The sequence below is a fragment of the Seriola lalandi genome, unplaced genomic scaffold (genome assembly GCF_002814215.2).
Source record: "Seriola lalandi dorsalis isolate HSWRI2012SDOR001 ecotype SW California unplaced genomic scaffold, Sedor1 jcf7180002054816, whole genome shotgun sequence".
NCBI lineage: Eukaryota > Metazoa > Chordata > Actinopteri > Carangiformes > Carangidae > Seriola > Seriola lalandi.
In genome coordinates this window covers 684,408-707,009 of record NW_019525369.1, presented here as the reverse complement: position 1 = coordinate 707,009, position 22,602 = coordinate 684,408, and the positions used below count along the sequence as shown (strand labels likewise).

The 22,602-nt window shown below is 40.1% G+C and overlaps 1 protein-coding gene and 1 long non-coding RNA gene across 2 annotated transcripts; both read left to right on the top strand.

The window, feature by feature from the left end:
- Nucleotides 1-423: 423 nt before the first annotated feature.
- On the top strand, nucleotides 424-4,356 carry timm29 (translocase of inner mitochondrial membrane 29). Its single transcript, XM_023426181.2, has 2 exons — nucleotides 424-626; nucleotides 1,637-4,356. Exons 1-2 carry the CDS (start codon nucleotides 521-523, stop codon nucleotides 2,305-2,307), a joined length of 777 nt encoding a protein of 258 aa, XP_023281949.1. The 5' UTR covers nucleotides 424-520; the 3' UTR covers nucleotides 2,308-4,356.
- A 10,386-nt stretch (nucleotides 4,357-14,742) lies between these two features.
- LOC147817952 (uncharacterized) lies at nucleotides 14,743-21,649 on the top strand. Its single transcript, XR_015438461.1, has 4 exons — nucleotides 14,743-15,245; nucleotides 15,418-15,522; nucleotides 15,821-15,895; nucleotides 20,986-21,649. It is a non-coding gene; the product is annotated as an uncharacterized LOC147817952 (long non-coding RNA).
- The last annotated feature ends 953 nt before the right edge of the window (nucleotides 21,650-22,602 follow it).

Below are 22,602 nucleotides of genomic sequence, written 5' to 3'. Positions count from 1 at the left end.
TTGTGTACCCGAGAAAACTACTTGTGTTTTTATTTAATTTTATTTGACCTTTGTTGTATAATTCCAGGAACTATGGTAAAAAAAAAAAAACCCCAACAAAAACAAGGATATAATCAAATTAAAAACGAAAAAATCTTCAACAAAATATAAATTCGTCCAAAGAAGCGTTGGAGTGAGTTTTTATAATTTATAATTTTCCTTTCATAGGCTTGTTATGCCATGAACAATGTGTAATGCTTATTAAGATTACGTTTTAGGCAAATATTCATTCAATTACGATTTCCTTTCTGAAATATTTTGGGTCAACGTTAGTTTGTAGTACACCATTAAAATTATAGAAGAAGAAGTAGGAGGTGTTCAATTAACAAGCGGAACGTTTGCGAGTTAGCACTTTCTGTCGGAAGGCTAAAACAGATACACCACTGGGCGCCATTTTGGCTCCATGTGAGCTGTCTTCTTGACCATCAGAATGATTCTTCTGCATGAAGGTGACCGTTCTAGTCATTAAAAATCAGTCGAAATGGCTTCGTTGCGTGTCGCAACGAGGATGTTCTGTGCTGCGGCCGAAGCAGCAGCAGCTCCGGTCTCAAAAACCCGCTGGGAAAGACTGAAAAACAGCAAAGCAGGTGAGATACTGAGCTCACGAGAGACATCAGCTAGTTAGTGTAAGGTTACAGGGACACCACTAGTTAAAGTTAAGGTAACCGTTAATTTAACCTACTGCTCAATTCACTTGATAGCTTTACACTAACATTGTACTATGCTAAATTTAAGACACCATCAGGAGGTGTACATGGTGACTTCCCATGCTGCCCAACAGATGTGTTCCCTGCATAATGTTGATATAGCCTTACTGTATATTGGTGGCATGACAATAACTTTAATGTAGCTGTTATCCTGCATGGCAATAACCACAGTAGCTGTCTGTCAGTAGTCTGACTGTCATAGATTCGGTCAGCAGGATCTGTTTCATACTTACACTTCATCATGCCTCATCTTGTTCAAGGTTGTGTATAAATGTTATAAATTCTTGAGTAAGTGTGTGTGATTCATTTCATTATTCGTTCACCCTCGAACAGAACAATTAATGGAATATTATCTAAATCATAATGTGGCTAAGTGCAATATCCTAATTATAGGAGCTGCAGTTGTTTTCTTGATAAAGGTAAAATGTGTTTGGTACAAGCACCAACAAATGAAATGAAAAAATTACCATTCCTACTGAAATCATGACTCATGCAATATGATTTCGGTCTTCTTTTTTTTCTCTTTGCATATCGTTCAGCCATAGTTCTCCCATTATTAATCTCCCATTATTAATCCCAGCCCTAGCTTCTGTTTGTTCATCTTCATGAGAGATGAGAAAGGAACCAGTGAATTGAGACTGTAATGGGGAAAAAACACAGAGAGCATTAAATAGAAATGGCCCTTGTCTTCCCTCCATATACAAGACAGCTGTATTGTTTTATTGTTGCAGCTCTAAAGAAGTATGAATTGTGCAAGTTTGATAAATGTGTACTTCAGATGCACTAACTGACAGCTGCAGTGTCTGGTTGAGATGGAGGCTGCTCAGTGAGGTGTGTGTGTGTTTAGGACACCAGGTGTAATGAAGTGTCTTCTCCTCTGCTGTCTGTAGGTGTGTGGTGCCGCGGCCTGGTCTCTGATTATAAAGAGGCATGTAGGGAGATGGTGGTTGGTGCCTGGGAGCGGCCGGTCAAAGCCTCAGTATACATGACCTTCCTGGGCGGGGCCTGGGCCTGTTTCTACACTAAACCAGACCAGTCGTCCTTTGAGGGAGCCCTGCTGGAGCGCTCCAACCAGCTGGCCCTGCTGTCACCGTGGATCCGCAGTGCGAACTCTGACGGGCACGTGCAGAGTCTGGTGAAGCTTCGTAACGAGGGCCGACTCCGCCACGCCAGCCTGGGTCTTCTCTCTCTGGTTTACCACTCCAGCTACGATCCTGACGCCACACTGTACGAAGCCCAGTGCTCCAATCTGTCAGAGCCCTGGTGGGAGTTCCCCCGGCGGGTGCTGGATGTGGGCTTCGTTGGCCGCTGGTGGATCCTGGACTCAAAGATGCAGGACTATGACGTGAACACGGAAGAGTTCAAGCACTTGCCGGCTCACATGCAGGTGACGTCGCCACCCACCGTTCAGGAGGTGGAAAGGAATGAGAGGCTGCACAAAGAGTCCTGGTTACCACTAATGGTGGAGGTGGAGGAGGAGGAGGAGAAGGAAACGAAAGTAGTGGACAGAATGGAGGAGAGGATCAGTGAAGAGAGCCAAATGAAACCACTGAAAGATTAACGGACTCAAGCTGAAGTGCTGTGTGGAGCAGGCAGACAGGCAGGCACGCAGGCACACACACACACACACACACACACACACACACACACACACACACACACACACACACACACACACTCTGCATAAAAGACTGAACCACTTATTCTCATTCATCATGTCATGCTCACACCTTTGTCTCGTCAAAGTAAAAGCCCTTCAGAATCCTCAGTTGTATTTTATTTATTCCTGCATGGTTTTTTTTGGACCACATGTCAATAAATCTGTCAGTTATCTCCAGGCGTCTTACAGCTGTTTTATCTCACAACCCCAACATATTTATAAAGACCTTCATCCTTTTACTAAAATGCAAACAAATGCTGGATATTAATAAGTGATTCCTATTTTTGCCACAGTTTACTGTACCCACTCTCCTTCAAACTGCCTCGTTGTCTTTTAATTAATTTGCATTTTCTCACATTCTCGTTACTACATTTTGCTTAAATTTCTGCAAGCATGGATGTAAAAATGTGTCACTTCAGTGATGGATTCCTATTTGTATCATTGTTGAACGTCTGCAAAGTGATGGCTCCAGGAAGAGCTCTCTCTACATAATTCTGAGCAGTTGTCAAAATATGACATTTGACTGATGTTTTTTACGTCTCCTGAGTTGTTTTATGCTTTTACAGCAAATTGATTTGTAGATGCAGTAACAGTAATATCATTATGTCACATTGAGTGTGTTAACATGGACAGTATTCTGGTTATGATCATTTTTTTTGTAATATCCCAGTTAAGTGTTGATAAAGAACTGTAAAGGTCATATCCTGGTTTCAGAAACCTGATAAACCCTTGAACTGGTTATGAGACACTCAAATATGCAAACTGGCATTTAAACATCTCATCCAACTGTCATGTTTGGAGGTTCTTCCTCAGCTCGACTTCGGGAATAAACTAAAGATATGACCATAAACAATGCGATGATGAAGTGAACCTGTGCAGTGTTGCAGATCAGGGTTTTCAAAGTCTGAGACTTCCCCGTCTTAGTTTATTTGCTTTGTTTCCTGGATGGCTACGGGTTCATGATTGTTATTTGATCCCACAGACACTCTGAGCCGAGATAGTCCAATACTGCAGTTTGACTTGACTCGAGACTAAACCAAATACATAAAAAAGGTGTGTCCTGAGGCCATTATTATTTTCTGACTGTAGGGAAAAACAGTAGAATTCCCCAAAACGACTGTATCTCTGAAGTATCTCTTCAACCAAATCACACGCGTTCAGGCTAATTTACGTGATCTCATTTTGATAACTTGTAATATTTTTTTTCCCCTTCCATTCACCGAGCCTCCACTGAAACTGTTTGGAGCCCCCCTGGTGAGGCCCGCCTCCCACTTTGAAAACCTCTGTGGTAGATGATGGATTTTGTCACTCCTGTCTTCGGTTACTGCTGATCAGATGTTGAAGTGAAATCAAACAGAGTGGTAAATGAACTGGACTGCTCCGGCAACTCACTCTGATGAGAAATCAACCCCACCTTGGAGCTACACACAAATATGTATACCAAATAGATTTAATTCATTTACTTATAAACTTTGTCCAATGAGGCCATTAGGGATAAAAACTGCAGAACATTGCATAATAAGATATAAAAACTTGGTGAGTCCCTCTGCTAGAATCCTGCACCATTTATTAAGGGATATCATCAGACGTTCATCCCTTCACGGCCACAGTTCACCATCTTCTAACAACAGCTCCTTCCAGCAGGATAATGCTCCATGTCACAAAGTGGTTTCAAAGTGGTTTCCCCCCCCCCTCCAGTCTCCAGACCTGAATCCAGAAGAACACCTCTGGGATGTGGTAGAAAAGGGGATTGGCAGCTTGAATGTGCAGCTGATGAATCTGCAGGAATGATGTGATGCATCCTGTCAACATGGAGCAGAGGCTCAGAGGAAAGTTTCAACATCTGGTGGAATCAATGACATGAAGAACTGAGGCTGCTGAGCAAAGGGAGGAAGTACCCAGTGTTAGTATGGTGTTCCTAATAAAGTGCTCATTGAGTTTATTTAATAAGATTGTGTGTAAATTTGAATTTAAGTTGATAAATACATGCAGTACAGTAGAAAGTAGTAGAGTAGATGTACCCCTTGTCCTGATAACCCACTTATAACCCACCTATAGGGAGATGGATCCATAACGGGGTCAAATGTGGCCCATGATGTCACGCTATGACTCACTGTCGGAGGCTATCAGATGTCACCTGGAGGAAGTCAAAGGTCAGACACAAGCCTGTGGTTTTTTCAAAGTGAGCTGACCCCACTGCCTCTGGATCTCTGTTCAGGTGGTGTTTTTAGACTTTACCAGCAGAGGGCGATCTAGTGCCAAATAATTATGAGCGCAGTGCCAGCCAGTTCATTGAGCTGGATGTCACTCGATAACTGCAATTTCACATTCCATAACAATATGGAGCAGTGAGTGAGCAGTTATTAAACAGCAGCAAGTCACTGTATGAGCATTTTAACAACATTTATATATTGAGTTTCCTTTGATGCTTTAGATGAATTATCATTTAAAGAGAAAGTTTGATACATTTCTAAAAAAAAAAAAAAAAAAAACTTGAAGAAGCTGAAAATAAAACTTTCCCAAAACCTAACAGGGCATTTAACAAAACTATGTGGCCTCAAAATCCATTCAGTAGCTGCTCTGGAGCTTTTCAACTGCATTCACATAGATGTTATTTCTGCCTGTCCCCGCTTTGTTGTTTTATTTCATGGACTGACTGAAGACCTATAGCTGCCATGTGAGCGGCGGGAGGAAAAAGGAGTGGAAGGGAGAGACTTTATTTTTTCTTTGTAACTCAAGGTGAAAAGGGAAAGGTCACAGCTCTAAAAGAAGAGATGAAGTCATCATGACCAGGTTACGATCAGGTCACTGTGTCCTATAGCAAGGCTGTTTAAGAATGATAGGCAAGCATGCAGATGGCTCAGTCCAGAGACTGTGCACCATGTTCTTCTGGCCTGTAGACATTACTGAGTTGAACGGCAACAACTGTTTAAAGAGCCGCCTGATTTGCTGTTGTTTTCTTATGAAAATAACTATCAGCTAGTTGAGAAAGCTGTTTTGAATTTCCTGCGTTATACTGGACTATAATCTAGAACATGATCTGTAATGACTCCTTTTGTTTAATAACGGTGGAGAGCAGCATTAGGCTTCGTGGCGTGCAGCCTGCTGGAAATGCATTTGAAGAAGGAGAAGAATGAAGGCCTTATTGCCCCCCTCCTTCTTAAAACATGTCTCTTTCACGCCAGAAAAGTAATTTACATAATGTTTGAGCAATGACATACAGTAAGTATCTAACGTTAACCTTTCCCGTGCTGTGACGTCTGTCCGGACACACAAACATGGTCAGCAGACCTGCTCAGCTGTTAAACCAGAAACACAGCGGCGACACCTTCCACTGACACTGAAAACACACCAGCCCGAAGCTTCTCACACGGAGCTGCGACACAACTCTGCTTATACGCAGTAACTTTGGTGTGAAAGGGTGAAGGAGTGAGTTGTCTTTGTCATATTTTCCATCTGTGTAAACTCAGGTAACTCTTCACTTGATGAATTTAAGGACTCTCCTGAACAATCTGATCCACGTATTAAAGCTGCTAACTGTTCTAGGAAAGGAAAATAAACAAGATTTTATACTTTTGCTAGAAAGGAAGGTGTTGAAATCTCATGTTCTTCTGTGGTGTGTAGCAAGGAGTTCTTCTCCTACATGTTTTAAAGTATGTAACGTATGTATGTATGATTCATATTTTGTTTAACATGGTTTTCCCACATAAAAAGTGAAAAAAAGGAAAACTGTGTCTTAATCTCATCTGCTTTTACTTCCTCATTGAGAGATCCAGATCAGGTCTTGTGGCCCCGCCCACCACCTGCTGGCTCCAGGTGGACAGGTGAGAGAGCAGAGAGTATCAAGATGGTTAGAGGAGGAAACATGTTTGAGCCTCAGTCAGACTCAGACTCAGATGAGGAGTCTGTTGAGACCAGAACCAGAGACTAGCAGACGGATCAGAACTGTTAGCGCAGTTAGCATCTTTTATTTCTTTATGTGGTTTGTTAGCTTGTAACTTGTGATAATCTGGACTGTTGTGTGCTAAATCATGTTTTACTTCAACAGTTAGTAAAAGAAAGAGAGCAAAATAGCTAAATATATATTCCCTCAGTTCCTCGACCACCTGAGGCTAAAACAACAGTGAATGCTACACTGACATTTATCACCTTCATTCTGACTGACCATCATTTTCACAAACCACCCTGAGAAAAGCCCGGCGCCATTCTGCTTGTCTTGACACTTGAGCGCCGTGCGCCATATGAGTATTGTTAGGCTTTCATTAACACCACTTCTCCTCAGTGCTGCGTATCAGTCCACTGCGTTAATGGTGCTTATTTATTAATGTGCAGACAAAAATGTAAACATGTTCTTCGAAATAACAAAATATCGCCTCTGAAATAGCAACAGCTGTGTGGAAATTTAACTAACACAATGTTCTGGACATCAACACACTGACTTGAGTTTAAGTGTCGAGTAAAACAAAGAGGAATGTGAGTGTCTGATGTCTGATCGTGAATGTTCAATATTATAAGCATTTATTACCAAAGATACCAGTGCATTCAGAAAGTGTTCAGACTCTTTCACTTCTTTCATATTTTGTTATGCTGCTGCCAAAAATGATATAGATTAGATTATTAAATAAATCTACCCATGATTCATTTAATCTTAATCAACAGCTCAGCTCGTCCGACTCTTAAAAGCCCAGAGAAATCCTCTCTTCTGGATTTATTTCTAACAAATGCTCCTCAGAGACATTCCAATACTGCTGTATTTGCAAATGGTTTTAGTGACCATTGTGTTATAGGTGCGATCAGACAAGCTAAACTCCCAAAACAAGACCACAAATTTTTTAAAATGTAAAATTCTTAAACCAGGGTTAAGCATTTCTGTGAGCAAGCTTTTCTTCATGATTTGTGGGACTTTAAGTGGAACAAGATCTCTCTGATTAATAATGTAGAACTGGCTTGGAAGTGCTTTTACTAAAATTAGAGCAAATTTAGAGGGAAAGTCCAAAACAATCCAGGGTTTTCCCCTCAGCTGTCCACTCCACTAAAAGAAACAGATGTCGCCTGGGCTAAAGCCAGAAAATCCAAATCTCAGGCTCACTGGTTTATTTCAGATGGTTCTGAAATTGTTGTACCTCTTTAATCAAAAAGATTAAATCCAAGCTGCACCTTTTTAAACTACTAGTAATTTAAATAATCCTTAGAAATTTTGTAAAGTAATAAATTCTTTATTTGCAAGTGTAAGCTCGAGGGAGTTGCCGATGTGCATTGGAGAAGACTGATGTTTTTGAGTCTTTACATCCAGATTCAAACAGCCTAATGAGCACAGGGCTCACTCTTCACCACCCCAGACTTATTCTATGGTTCAACCATTCAATATTAAATGTTTCAATGTGCTAGAGGTTGATAGAGCCCTAAAACAACTGGACCAACCTGACAAGCTCCATCCTTCTTTCTCCAGTTAGCGGCAGACTTTATAGCAGAACCTCTGACTTACACTTTTAATCTTTCTCTTTCCAACAATCAGATTCCTAAAATATCAAAATCTGCCCATGTTCTCCCTTTGCAGACAGGAGGGCGTCCTGAATGTGTTTTAGCTAAAGTCCTTGATAAAGCTTTTAGTGAACAACTTAAAGAATCTTTAGACAGAAATGCTTTATTAAAAACATACTTTAAAAAATACTTTATCAAAACTTGCGTCAGGCTCAGGAAGCAATAATCAATGCTATTGAAGTGATCATTACTGAGGCACCAGACTGCAAAAGATACGCTGCAGCCCTTTTTATTGATTTGTTCAAGTCTTTTGATACAGTTGCCCATCTCACTTTGGCAGTGAAATGATCAACTGAATATAGGAAAGGTGGTTTGAAATGTCCTAATATAATTTGGTACTATCAGGTTTCATTTTGCAACAAGGGATGTTCCACCATGGAAAGAAATGGAATCAGCCTTTTTTACCTCTGCCCAGATACATTGCCGAATTTGATGAAACAAACTGCTAATCCAATTGTTAAAAATATGATCAAGGTATGGTTTGAAGTAAATAGCTTTACGAAGGAATCTGGCTTATTATCACAGTACAGTCCCGTGTGGGGAACAGCGTTTCACACCAGGAAGAGCAGATGCAGTTTTTAAAGGGTTAGAAAAAAAAAAATAAGGATTTGTATTTACCCAACACAGACAACATGATGTCATTTGAAGAGGTTAGGTGCAAATATGACATAAATAGAATTTTTTTTTTCAAATACCTTCAACCAAAGTTTTATTATAACAAACCGAAATAAAATAAAATAAAATAAATAATAAATAAATAAATATAATAGCAATATTCCCAATTTGTGTACAAAATGCACTTTCATTATGTTTGGCAATGCAGCAGAATAAACATTTTTTCTGGGGGGGTAAAAGGTAATTGAAATGATTATCTCAAAAGACATTCCAATGGATCCTGGGTTTTTTATTCTATGGCTTTACCCAAAATTGCAATGTTTTGGAAAATGACTAACGGACAAAGTGTTGCATACTGGGTCAGGCAAATGTTAAACACTTTCCCCTTAGCAACAGTGACTTATATACGGAAAAGGAAACAGGATATGTTTGAAAAGGTTCGGGGACCATTTATTGCTCTTGTGAAATGCATGGATGAAATAGAGGAAGAGGAATGAGAACTCCTTGATGGAAACATTGTGGCAAAATGGTTACGCCAAGCTCAACTTGGTGAAGATGAAGTACCTTTAATTTTATTTCAATTTGTGTCTGAGATTTGTTTCGTTTTGTCTGAGAAGTTGTTCTTTGTGATTTTTGTTCTTTTGTGCCTCGGTGTGTGTTTTGGTTGATGAGGCACTTATCTGTTTTTTTGTGCCTATATGTACACGTTTGTCTGTGTATGAAAAATATTTAATAAACATATTGTTGAAAAAGAGACATAGAAAATAGACATGAATGATGAATGAATGAATCTAACTTTCTCTCGGAGCGAACATTTTACAGGTAAATATGGCCGTAACCGTAGCACAGCTCTTCTCTTTAAATTATGTGTTTGATGATTTCGTCAGACCATGCTGAGGTTATAAAATCAGGATTTCAGCAGGAGCTTGGAAATGATGGCTGGTTAACATGTAGTCTGAATGAGCCACATTTCGGTCTCTATTTCATGCTTATTCTGTTGTCTGACAACACAAACAGGAAAACATGTCAATAAGAACAGCTTTATTGTGAAGGCAGCTGTATCAAAATGCTGTATATGTGAGCACGGAGAGGAGGAGAGAAGAAGACAGATAAAAACCTGAAACCAGCTGATACTGGCCAGAATGCAAATTTGATGACATCATGAAAATGCTAATTAACGTATTATGTCATCTAGCAACATTTAGTGACTTTTCCAGCAGCTTTTTCTACCTTCCATTGAAAGTATTTCTTTATAGTGGTTCTGCAACAATTTCCAACTATGTCCTCAATTTCACACAGTGACCACATGGTCAGTCTTTCCTCAGGTTCTGACCTAGTCTTGTTGCAATAATATAAGTAATATATATATGAGACTTTCACTTATGCCTGTCCTGACCATGTTTTATAATTTTATCCTTAATTATCATGCAAACTTTAGCCTTCACCAAGAGAGAGAAGCAGAGAGCAGAAATATCTGAACAGACACACATTAACCTCTGCATTAACAAAATGCCAGAGTATAACTGCAGCACTGCAGAGGTGTTCACCTGCTAAATATCACTGAAACAGATGCAAATGTGGCGCCTGCTCTCTCTCTGTTATCTAACTGAAACTGCAGCTAACCACTATTTTTATATTTTCTGCGGCTCAGCAGGTCACTCACTCTCAGAGCCTTTGGTGTTTTAAGGCAACAACAATGAGGTGATTGTGACAGCTGTCATTCCAGCAGCAAACATCTGGATTTATAGCTGATAGGCTGCCCATGCCAAAATGCCTGAATGTGTATGCCCCCGTTTCTTTTGTTAAACCCAATGACTCACTGACAACATGACTCGAGTTGAGGACACACCTGCTGTCAGAAACTGCAGAGTCATAATCCCTCCTATCCACAAGGAGGCACACACCTGTGAAAGCACCTCCTCCCACCTTATAAACAGAGGCCAGGATGAGAACTTCCTCCTTTTGTCTCCAAACCCTCTTCACCGTTTGAGTTTGGTGTGTGTAGTAGTTTCTTTATTTTCCTTCGTTGGGATTATGGTGTATTAATTAATGAAGTAAGGCTAAATATTATTTGAAACATATATGATTTTAAGGCGCAGATTTTGGATTTGTTGGGCAGATCTTGTGATGTTCTTCTCCTTTGTTACTTACAACCATGGCAACCACCCGAAATCATCATCCCTGTGAATCAATCCAATTGCAACCCCTTGTTTCCTGGTGGTTTGTGGCTCCACTCGAACCTTAAGTACCCAACACCTGCACACATACAGTATTATCTGCGTCCTGATTACGATTTATCCTGGCGTGGATAATATTATAATGTTTGCATGGAACATAACTAACCTGGTTACTCACATGTGATTCCTACATAGTGATGTGAGCAAATGGCTGTGGAATTGGGTGAGTGGAAAAACGACAGGTTTTGTGAGAGTCGGCTCTCAGCAGTGTCGTCCTGCAGTCTGTGCGGTCTCCTCTCGGTATCAGGTCTTTAGTGCAGTGTGAACAGTGTAAACGGTAAATGGACTGCACTTATATAACACTGGTCTAGGCTCATCGACCACTCAAAGCGCTTTACAATGGAAGGCACATTCACCCATTCACACACACATTCACACAGCTTTTTCCTACACATCTAGTGCTTTTCTAGCTTTTCTCTTCTACCATACAAACACACTCACACGCTGATGATGCATTAGGGGCAATTTTTGGGGTTCAGTGTCTCGCCCAAAGATGAAATGTGGGAAGTTCAATGCATGGCTGCCCCACTAACCAATCAGATGCAAGTTGTGTTGGACGTTTACATCCCATCCTCTCAAGCAACCCAAGAAATGAACAGAAAAAACTCTAATTTTCTATTTTATGTTTTTCAATCCAACCTTCTATAGATATAAAACAAACAATTCAATATATTCAGTGCTGTTTTTGTGCTGTTGCTTTGGTCTTAATCTGAGAAATAACCACACCCCCTCATTTGCATATAACACATGTGAAATAAATGTGGCATTTGGAAATAAGTCTCTGGAAATAAATAAATGTGTAATTACAAAATAAAAGTCTCCTGAAATAAATAAAAATGTAATTTTTAGTAATTTAAGTTATTTATTTATTTATTCATTTATATTGCTATTTATTTATTGGCTCACTTATATATTTAGATTTAGATTTATTTATATATTTCTATGTATATTACCTAATTTATTTATTTCATAGCTGTATTTATTTGCTATTGAGATGGTATTCCATATAATCTGACCTTGCCTAAAGCCACACAGCTAGCATAGCTAAAATGAATTATGACCTTGGCTATTTGTTGCTGTAAAATCAACCTTATTTACATATAAACGTAAACAGAGGATTTCATATGTTTATGTAATGACTGTTTGTCTCATTAAGATCGTTTGACGTGCAACTAAGTGAAATGTACATAAAGAATATATGGTGTTGCTGCTTTACTTCTGCCTCCCTCATGTGGTGCATCCTTCCAAGCTTCCTCTGTCTGCATCTCCCCTCCGTCTTTGCCTTATGGCCTTTATTGACCCCTGCCCTCCTATCCATCCTGCCCCCTCCTCCACACAGACAGACAGTCTGTTGGCCAAAGGGGTCAGCAAGGACGGTCACTGTCAAGTGGTGTTTGAAAGACATGCCTTTTTTTTCTCTCCTTAAATGCAAAGACGTGACCATCTTCAAACAATAATGTGGAACATTTTCACATTTCTAAATGATAAATGCCTGTTTTTGATTGTTGTATTGATTCCTCTTCTTTCTTAGTATTGCAGTTTCTTTCCTCCTAATGGTTTGGGAACTCGGCTCTTTCCTGTGTTTACTTTCTGTGAGGTTTGTAAAATTCAGTGAGGTTTGAAATTTGTAAATTCAATTGGGCATTACAACAAAATTGCTTCCTCTTGCCACATGAACCCATTAAGCTCATAATGTGATGCTGTGTTCTACATCGCAAGCCAGTGCATTCATTTTCTGTCAGCTGCTATCAACCTAACTGTTAGGTGAGCTACTGAAAGATGCTGACATTATTGTTTTCCTTGCTTCCTTTACTTCGACTACACTCGCTAACCCTAAGGAGGGAGAGCAGGGGTGATGGAGGAGGCAGGGGGGAAAGGCAACAGAAAAAACAAAGGGGGTGGGGATGTCTGTCTGGCCACCATGTTGACCTCATTGACCACAGCAGGACCAGGCTCATACGCATCCACGCACATCCACACAACGACACACACACACTTTGAGCGACCTAATCAATATGTAACTAAGGAAGGAGGGAGGATGATGGAGAGAGTGGGGGATAAGTTGCAGAAGATGGAGGAGGGTAGAGGAACGGTGTTCAGTGAAAATACAAGTAAAGAGGGCAGCGTTCGGGTGCAGGTGCTGATGGATGCAAACCACAGAAACACACATGCTCGGGGAAAGATTTGAAATGCTTTCATAACAATTAAGTGCAGTCACAGTGGCATGTGTCTGGATTAAAGAAAATCTTCAAACAAGAGACTTATATGAAACAAAGCAAGTGAAACTGTTGCATTTTTAATAAATGCCCAAAGAAATATCAGGATGGGAAGCAAAATGTGGCCGTTTCCAAGGAGTGTAGCTGGGTTTATGTGTATTTTTAGAACATGTTGGTAAAATGACCTTTACACACACTTGTTATAAGAAAAAAAAAGAAGAGAGCTGTTTTTCAGGTTTTCCCATTGTTGAGTCAGACCTTCCTTCAGTCTATCAGAATATTACCTTCATAAAAAATATATGAATGTAAACTTAGCAAAGGTAACACACATTTCACCTTAAAACGACGTGGTGCCTTATTTCATAGGATATTTTCAAATATTTCACATGTGAAATCTGGATTGTGCAAAATACCTAAAAACATAAATTTCACTTTTCGGACACAAGATTTTTATATTAAAAATCTGAAATGTTCGACATCATGTGAAAATGTCAATTTCACATATATATATAGATTGTATGTAGATTGTATTTATATAGATTGTATATATGTATTGTATGTATGTGAAAACAATTTCAATTACAGTATAATGTGAAACAGCATTTCATAGGACAAACACATGATGTAAGCATGTGATTTTCAAATATTCAACTTATGAAATGTGCAACTTCCATGTGAAACAGAATTTCACATATCATACACATGATACTTGAAATGTTCAGAATATGATAAATTCAGGTAATATAAATACACTTGATATTGAAATATTTGACATGTGAGATGTACAACATCATGTAGAACACATTTCATGTAACTTCACAATACCGACACATGATTTTCAGATATTTCACATGTGAAATGAAATTTGTGCAAATTGCCAAAAAATATCATTTTCACTTTTCAAATTTTTAAAGTACAAATCTGAAATGTACGACTTCATATGAAAATATAAATTTCAAATATATATACGTATCTAAAACACATATAGTAGTTTTACTAAATGACATATGTGACTTATCTAATGTGAAAAACCATTAAATTCACATGATGCAGACACGTGTGATTTTCAGATTGCATGTATATTATCATATTACGATGTAATGTCATGGGTTTCACACATGAAACAAATTTCACGTCACAAATTTACATGATACACATATACATTGGTTTTCAGATATTTTCAGAGAATGTCAAAACTGCAAAAGTTTCACATTATTATATTTCACATTTATATCTCACATATATTTCTACACATTTCAAATGCATTAAAATCATGCGGGTTTTGAAAATTTCATGTTAAAATACAAATTCTCATATGCTTTACAATATGCTTTATAATAATAAAAATAAGATATCAAGAGAGATAAGATAATAAGATATATAATAGAACACTATAAAAAAAAAGAAGTCATTACATAAAAATACACTGACTAGTGCCTGTAAAACAGCATCTATTAAGGAAATGATAATACAAACAGGCAGGACATGCAGCTGCATCAGAAGGGTTAACTGTCTGGGTCCAGGAGAGTGAGAAGTGTGATCTGTGTGCGTGTGCATGTGTGTGTGTTGGAGGGGTGTCAGTAAGTGCAGCTCCATAATGTCAGTCTTGAAGTGTGAACATGTTTGAAGGCAGCAGTGAGGGAGAGGGAGGAGGAGATAGCGAAGGAGGGCATGTGAGAGAGGAGTGGAGGAGGGGTGTCTGGTAGACAGAGAAAAGGAAGGAGGGAGAGAGAAAGAGAGGGGGGAGGAGAGACAAGCCGAGTGTGCACAATATTCATTCAAACTGACAGAGGCTGTGTGTGTCCTGGTTTGCACTTCCCATTGCTCTTCGGTCTCTCTCTCTCTCGCTCTCTCTCTCTCTCTCTTTCGCTCTCCTCTCTCTCTCTCTCTCTCGCTCCCTCTCTTTCTCTCTCTCCAGACAGTCTGCAGTTTACAGCAGCAGAAAGGAGACACCGGAGAGCCACTGGAGAGGAAGAAAGAAAAGAGGAAGATTGTGAAAAATGACAAGGAGAAGGAGCTGGAGGAAGCAAAACAGGGAGAAGGGAGGAAGTGATGAAAAGTAGGGATTTGAAGAAGAGTAAAAGATGAGAGCAGAGGATGAAAGAAAGAGAGAGAGAGTGGTGGCTTGGCTTTTCAATGGGAGGGGTAAAAAAAAAAAAAAAAGGAGATATAGAGACGGAGGAATGCAGAGAAAGAGGGACGGCGACACTACTGCTGAAGAGGATGTTGGGTAAGTCAGTTTGCACCTTCATTTCCTACATTTTTCCAGATGGATTATTGTGCACGCGGCAGGGCTCTGATCCCAGAGCAGCCCTGACTGTGGGAGAGGCTGCTTGCCGGCAGACATGAATGCGATGTGACAGTGTGTCAGTGGATGTTTGCCGACACTGATGTGCATGCAGGATGCAATGCCAAGGAGGAACGCCCAAAGAGGCAGAGGAAGAGCGCAGAGTTCAGCATGGAAACGGACGTAGTGAAGAACAGCGAGGTGGCATGCTTACACAAAAGTGAGTGTATTCACACAATGTGCATCTTCATTCATGATTTCTCATGTGACTGCCTGTGTGTGTATATGTGTGTCTGTGTGTATGTGTGAAGGATGGGCATGTTTTTTTTTAAGTGTGCATTTGTGTGTTTTTTTTTTTTTTTAGGAATATGTGTGTGTGCGTGGGTGCACATATAAAAATGCATGTTGTATATGTTGTGTGTGTGTGTGTGTGTGTGTGTGTGTGTGTATATGTCGGCTGTCCCAGTTGAAGTGAATGACAATTAGATTAAAGTACTGATCCTGTCTGTCTGGACCAGGTAGTGAGATGCAGACTTGGTCACACATCCAGCAGCAAGCGGGGGGGAAGGGCCGTCACCATTTCTGCGGCTCAGGTAACAGCACTCTGACATTTCTATGGCTCAGGTAACAGCACTCTGACATCACACACACCAAAATATGCATGTACACACACACAAACATCTGTACGCATCAGTAATGTTAGCCTTAAGCGATGTAAACCTCTCATTCAGTCGTCCTATTGTAAAAATCTACTCTTAAGAAACGGCAGAAATCGTATGAACTCACACAAACACAGACACCGGTGAACTCAACTCAGGTCACTCCGAAACGCACTCAGACACACACACACACACACACACACACACACACACACACACACACACACAGACCAGCAGTTTCCCCAATAATGGTGGTGCCTCCCATGAACTCATTCACCGTGGGGTCACGGGTTCAAGTCCCAGGAGGGGGAGGGGGAGCAAGTAAGCGATTGGGAGAAGTGAGAGAGGAAGGAAAGGAGGGAGGGAAAGAGGACCAACTCTCACTCACTCACTCACTCACTCACTCCCCACCCCGCCACCCACCCACAGCATGTCTGTCTCCCTTTACCCTCCCCCTCTTTTTCTTTACCTCACAGCCACAATCTGTCTTCCCATTCACAACCGCATGCATTCACACGCAACCATGCATGCACACTCACACACACACACACACACACACACACACACACACACACACACACATGCAATAGATGTGACTCAACATGCCACTGTATGACTGTGTGTGTATTTATGCATACATGTGTGGTATGTCTAACTCAGTGTGCAGGTCAGTGGTGTTAAATGTTTATTTTGGTTGCTGTTACCTGAACCACAAATGTAAAGACATCACTGTCTGTGTCACTGCAATTGGCATTATTTCTTGTCTGGATTTGTGTGTGTGTGTGTGTGTGTGTGTGTGTGTGTGAGTGTGTCCAGGCTTGTGTGTGATGTATATGCTCCATAAATTAAAGCACAGCCACAGAGGTAAAAGGCTCCATCTCTTGCGTGAGTGTTGTCATCACCGTGTCACTGCAACGGTAGAGAGCAGCCACAGTCTGGGTGGAGCAGAACACAGACAGACAGACAGACACCCCCCCCTCACACACACACGCACACACACACACACACACACACACACACACACACACACACACACACACACACACACACATGCACAGCAGTGCAGGGCAAATGTGTCACATATTATCCCGGCAGCAGCACTCGGGACTATTTTTAGCTTTTTCCCATGTGCCCTTGAGCAAGACACCCAATCACCTGCCTGCACACCTGCTCTGTTGTTTTGGTTTCAAAATGTTCTGCTGTTCAGATCCTCACTGAAAAATACATGGATTTTTATTACAACTATAGCAAAGTTTAAATAGCTTTTGATGCATCTAAGAGAAGATGCTGCTCAGTATATTAAATAACAACAGTAGACCTGATGTGCTGCAGGTGAGGACAGCTCAGGATATGGAGCTTCTACTAATAGAAAAAGAGAAATAAAACTAAGCAAAATACCAAGGAGCTCTGTTTCTCTGAGGTATTAAATCACAAATAATAATGATTTTTCATTTAATTTTAATTTTGTTTTTAATAATAACTTACAAATTCAAACACTTCTCTTGAAAAATAATAAAATAAAAATGTTTAGCATTTGCAAATCGTTGAATGTTAGAAAATAGCTGACACACATGTAAATAACTTCAAGTACAAGTTTAGTCAGTTACACAAGTTTCAACACACACACTGGTGATGGATCATTTGACTTGCATGGCTTTGCAAAAACACAGATTTAACACGTTGCCCCACTCTGCACATGAGCATGAAAACACACACACACACACGCACACACGCACACACACACACACACACACACACACACACATATAGATGCACACAAACACCGACACACAGCCTCTCTTTCATAGGAAACAAGAGCAGCTGACCTTTGACCTTTACCATTCAGCCTGTCTGGAAAATACCAAGCCTGGAATCGATCAGCACTCCTCTCGCCCAGACACCCCACCCTCCAACCCCCCCCCTCCTCTTTATTCTCACCACTCACCCTTCACCCCCCCTTCCAGATTCTCAACCCCCCCCCTTCTCCATCATCACACAATCAGCCCGACAGCAGTTACCCTGTGAGCATAAAGCAGGGTTTAGGCTTCACTGTATGTCCACACACACTCATACAGGCTTATTTACACAGGTTGGATACACAGGTAAGACAATATCTCAAAGTATTGAAGAAAATATCAGATTTGTTTTAGTTTAATGATCCTTTTTAAATCCTAAAAACACTGAAAAGAAAATGTAGTTTTAGAAGGAGCACAGGTAACAAAGTAAAGAAATTATTTTCATCCTACTCTAGCAGGAGTGTGCACACAAAATCGCGTTTTGTTTTATTCGCAGACTCAAATTGGCATGTTTCATAAAAACGCAGAATTGATATATTATTAACTAAGAACATTAGGATGAATCACTCAGTCCAGTTTTCTGTTCATTTAAAAAACGCATTTTTATTGGCCAACCTGGACGTTATCATCAGGTTCCCTCCACAAAAAGTCAGTAGGATTTTTCCATTGTCTTTTGGCTTATTACAGAAAATAAACTCTGTGACAAACAGAAATTTATGATACTGACATGATTTGTTCAGCAGGATAATCTTCACTTTAACACCTCATCTATTCGTTTTGAAGCCTAAATTCAATCAGCAGAAATAAAAAGCTAATGTTAGCCTATAAACCAACTACACTACGGTCACATGACTTCAGCATCACCACCAATAATCTTCACCTTGTAGTTTGATTCAGCTCTGACCTCTTCCACAAAAGCCTTTCCTCTTACTCAGTTAGTGACACTTTGTATAAACACAACGAGGCCGTAAAGGTGGACTGGAGAGCGGACTGGTTTTCATGTTCAACGTCATCACGTGAAAATGTCTTGAGCTTGTGTTAAACCACAGACCTTATTTCATTCATCTAATCAAAAACCCAGTTCTGGTTCCTTCATCCCAAAGTCTATGGGTTGACCAGAAATGCTAAAATTCAACTAATTTCCAGATTGTAGGACTCATTCCTGCAGCACTCTATTGTTTAAAATTTAATGATGCACTCAATTACCTTTTTTGTTTTTAAAGCATTCCCATATTTCCTCTGCTGTTCTTTTGAGACTAGCAACACATGTAAAAAGGAAGTGGACAGACATCTTAATTCTGTACATTCATAACATTGTGTGTGGTCAGAAAATGTCTGGTTTTTAAAGCTTTGTTTTTTATTAGGGTTTTTTTAGATGGTATTAAATCTTAATTCTGATCAACACGCTTTAATGATATTGAATTTAAACTGAAACCTGCAGATACCTCAAGTAACTAGACACACGATGCATCACATGGATTGCTTATAAATTCAGGCAAATTTTGCATTTATGAAGATGTGCTGAAATCCAATTATTCTATGAATTATTTGTGAGCGCTTCAAATTTTGAACCAATCATCCACAATTTTTTGCAAAAACAGAAAAATATCAGCAAATTCGACAAATCACCTTCCAGCCACAATAATTCAATTCAGAACCACAGCAACATAATTCATAGCAGTTTCCAAATGTCACTGAAACTGAAAATTGCAATGTATTTTCTAAAACATCTCCTTCAGGGTGATAAGAACAAACAACCAAAGATCATCAATATTCATGCTGTACTCATATAATTACACTGTCAGTCAGATAAATATAACCAACCTCCACTCCATAAACTGCTTCTAGAGGGTTTGCTGTCCTCTGCATCACTGGTGAAAGTGTGTGTGTGTGTGTGTGCACCTGCAGTGCTCTTGTCTCCTCTTGTTTAGCGTCCTCTCGGGTCCGTCCTGTCATGGCTGTCCACTCCTTGTAGCACTGGAGGACAGGCTGTTTGTTAGCTCGCTGTCAGCCCGAGTTTTTCAAGTCTTGGGGAACATTCAACGCTGTCGGTGAGTTTGTGACTCAGTAAAACCATCGAGTGTTGAGTGTACCCTTACGCTTGAACACACATCACCCTGAAACACGCGCACGCACGCACGCACGCACGCACGCACACACACACACACACACACACACACACACACACACGCAGCATACATGCATGTACCGCACACTGCACATGATCCTCCACATCTCTGCAGCATTTAGATATTAAACAGAGCGACATAAACAAGGGCTGCTTTCCATTTAGGTGTAGCAGTTTCAGTTCTGGCCTATTTGCATGGCTCAACGACATGTCAACGTGCAGCTGAGCCATTGTCCTTGTTATTAGTTCCACCTGTGCTTTTCTTACTATGACAAATCAAAATGTCTGCTGTGAAAAAACTCTTTAATATCGAAAACATTTTTAAAAAATTCAGTTCAAACTGATTTTCAAGTGATCACAATATTATTCTATAGAACTGGCCATGGAACAAATAATGCACCAGTACCCATCCATGGTGCTGATGTAACAATGGCCATGCTACAGTGATACATGGCACTGAAATTAAAATGGCATGGATATCTGGTACCCCAGCAATATCCATACATTTCTATACAGAATAATAGGCTACTTTATAAAATGAAATGATTTGAATCAATGTATGGCTATATCAAATCCAGGCGCAGTGGTATTATTAAAGTTGTTTTTTATAAATAATCCAGACACTTGATGCATTCAGTTATTAAACTATATCCATATTCAATAAAAAGAGTTAGCTAAAAGCAAATGTTCAGCTAAAGTGTTAGCTTATTGTTAGCTTAAAACCCTTGGATAACACTAGGTAACTTCTACACTACATGGCTCGTAATGCAGCACATTGTCATTAAAGGAAAAAAAATGAACCAGCTGTGGAGGTGTGGAGTAACTGGGTAGAAAGTGAAAGTGAGGAAATGATTATTGCCCTAAACCTTGACAACATTATTATGTTGTGGGCCTGCAGTAAGTGAACTACATGTGTAACTACGTGATAATGATAATGTCACAGTAATATCATCATCAGCATCATGGCTCTTAAATGTTTTAATTTCCAAAATACATTGTCAGATACATATTCTCATGTAACTTCAGTAGATTAATATACAGAACATTAAGCACCTTTTTAAATAGATAAATATTAATCACTGCCTGTTCTTTGTTCACAGATTAATGGCAGCTATGGAGAAAACATCTGACAACTGTGCCTTTCCATTAGCGGAGCTATTGGATAATTATGCAGGTAACGAATAAACTAAATGTGCCAAAGTGTGTCCTTGTGTGTAAACTGTATCTGTGTTGGTGGAATCAGCTGGCGCTGTAGCACTGTGCTCAAATTAATTTAATCTGAACCCCATCTGAAAACCCCATCAGTCGCAGTCTAAATCAGATCTGAAGTGCTGAGTTTTCTGTGTAGGAAATGGATAAATCATTAACATACTGACTGGTTTCTTCTGTTGATAAATTCGTTAGAGAAAAAAAACAAATTTTCCTTTGTTTAACTTGCTTGCACATGGTATTTTATACTATAATGGTACATGTCATGGTATTGCTGTACAATGGCACAATGCTACAGTACCATGGTACCATGCCATATTACTATGCGATTGTACCATCATCATTGTAGTGACCAAAACACCCTGCCAGTCTTTTATGGCATTATCATGGTCCTTTTTTTGTAAATGAAGGCAGATGCAGAAACTACACTGACCAATTCAAACTAGTGGAACAGAAACTGACCTAACATTTCAGCTCTATAGCTCCACCTGGAAAATGTTAGTGTGCAGTTAGTTTTGCATCAACATACCGACCTTCCAGGTTGTCTACAACTGTTATTACTGAGTCCTCTTTTTCTTAGGTTTTCCTGTTCATTTTCTATGAGTTTTTATGTCATTATAGCAGGCTAGCTACAGTAGATTTACTCATTTATATACACTCACCGAGCACTTTATTAGGAACAGCTATGCACCTGCTTATTCCTGAAATTATCCAACCAGCCAATCATGTCAGCATGCCAGACAGCTGGTGTGAGTATTTCTGTTGCTGATCTCCTGGGACGTTCATGCTCATCGGTCTCTAGAGTTTTTCTCTCAGAATGGAGCCAAAACCAAAAACCATCCAGACAGAAAGGCTACGGTCACTCAGATAACCACTCAGACACAACTGTAGTGAGCAGAAAAGCATCAGCGTGACCAACATGTCCAACCTTGAGGTAGATGGACTACAACAGCAGAAGACCAAGTCAGGTTCCACCTTCTGTCACCAAGAACAGAAACTGTAAGAACGCAGCTGGTTCTGATAACTCTGATTGTCTGCTGAGGCAGCAGGGGCATGAGCAGTCCAGGATGCTACTGCTGGTGTAATGGTGCCCTTTGGGCCCCTTAGTATCAACCAAACATGGTCTGAATGCTGCAGTCTATCTGAGTATTGTAGCTGACCATGTCAGACCACAGTAATTGCTACTTCCAGCAGTATAATGCTCCATGTCTCAAAGCTAAAGTCATCTCAAACCGTTTTCATCAACATGACACTGAGTTCAGTGACCTTCAGTGACCTCCCCAAGTCTACAAATGTGAATCCAGTGGAACACCTTTGGGTTGTGGTAGAGCAGGATATTGGCAGCATGAATGTGCACGTGTCACGTCAACATGCAGCGGTCTCAGAGGAAAGTTTCAACATCTGGTGGAATCAATGACAAGAAGAACTGAGGCTGTTTGAGAGCAAAGGGAGGAAGTACCCAATGTCAGTGTGGTGTTCCTAATAAAGTGCTCAGTGAATGTTTAACG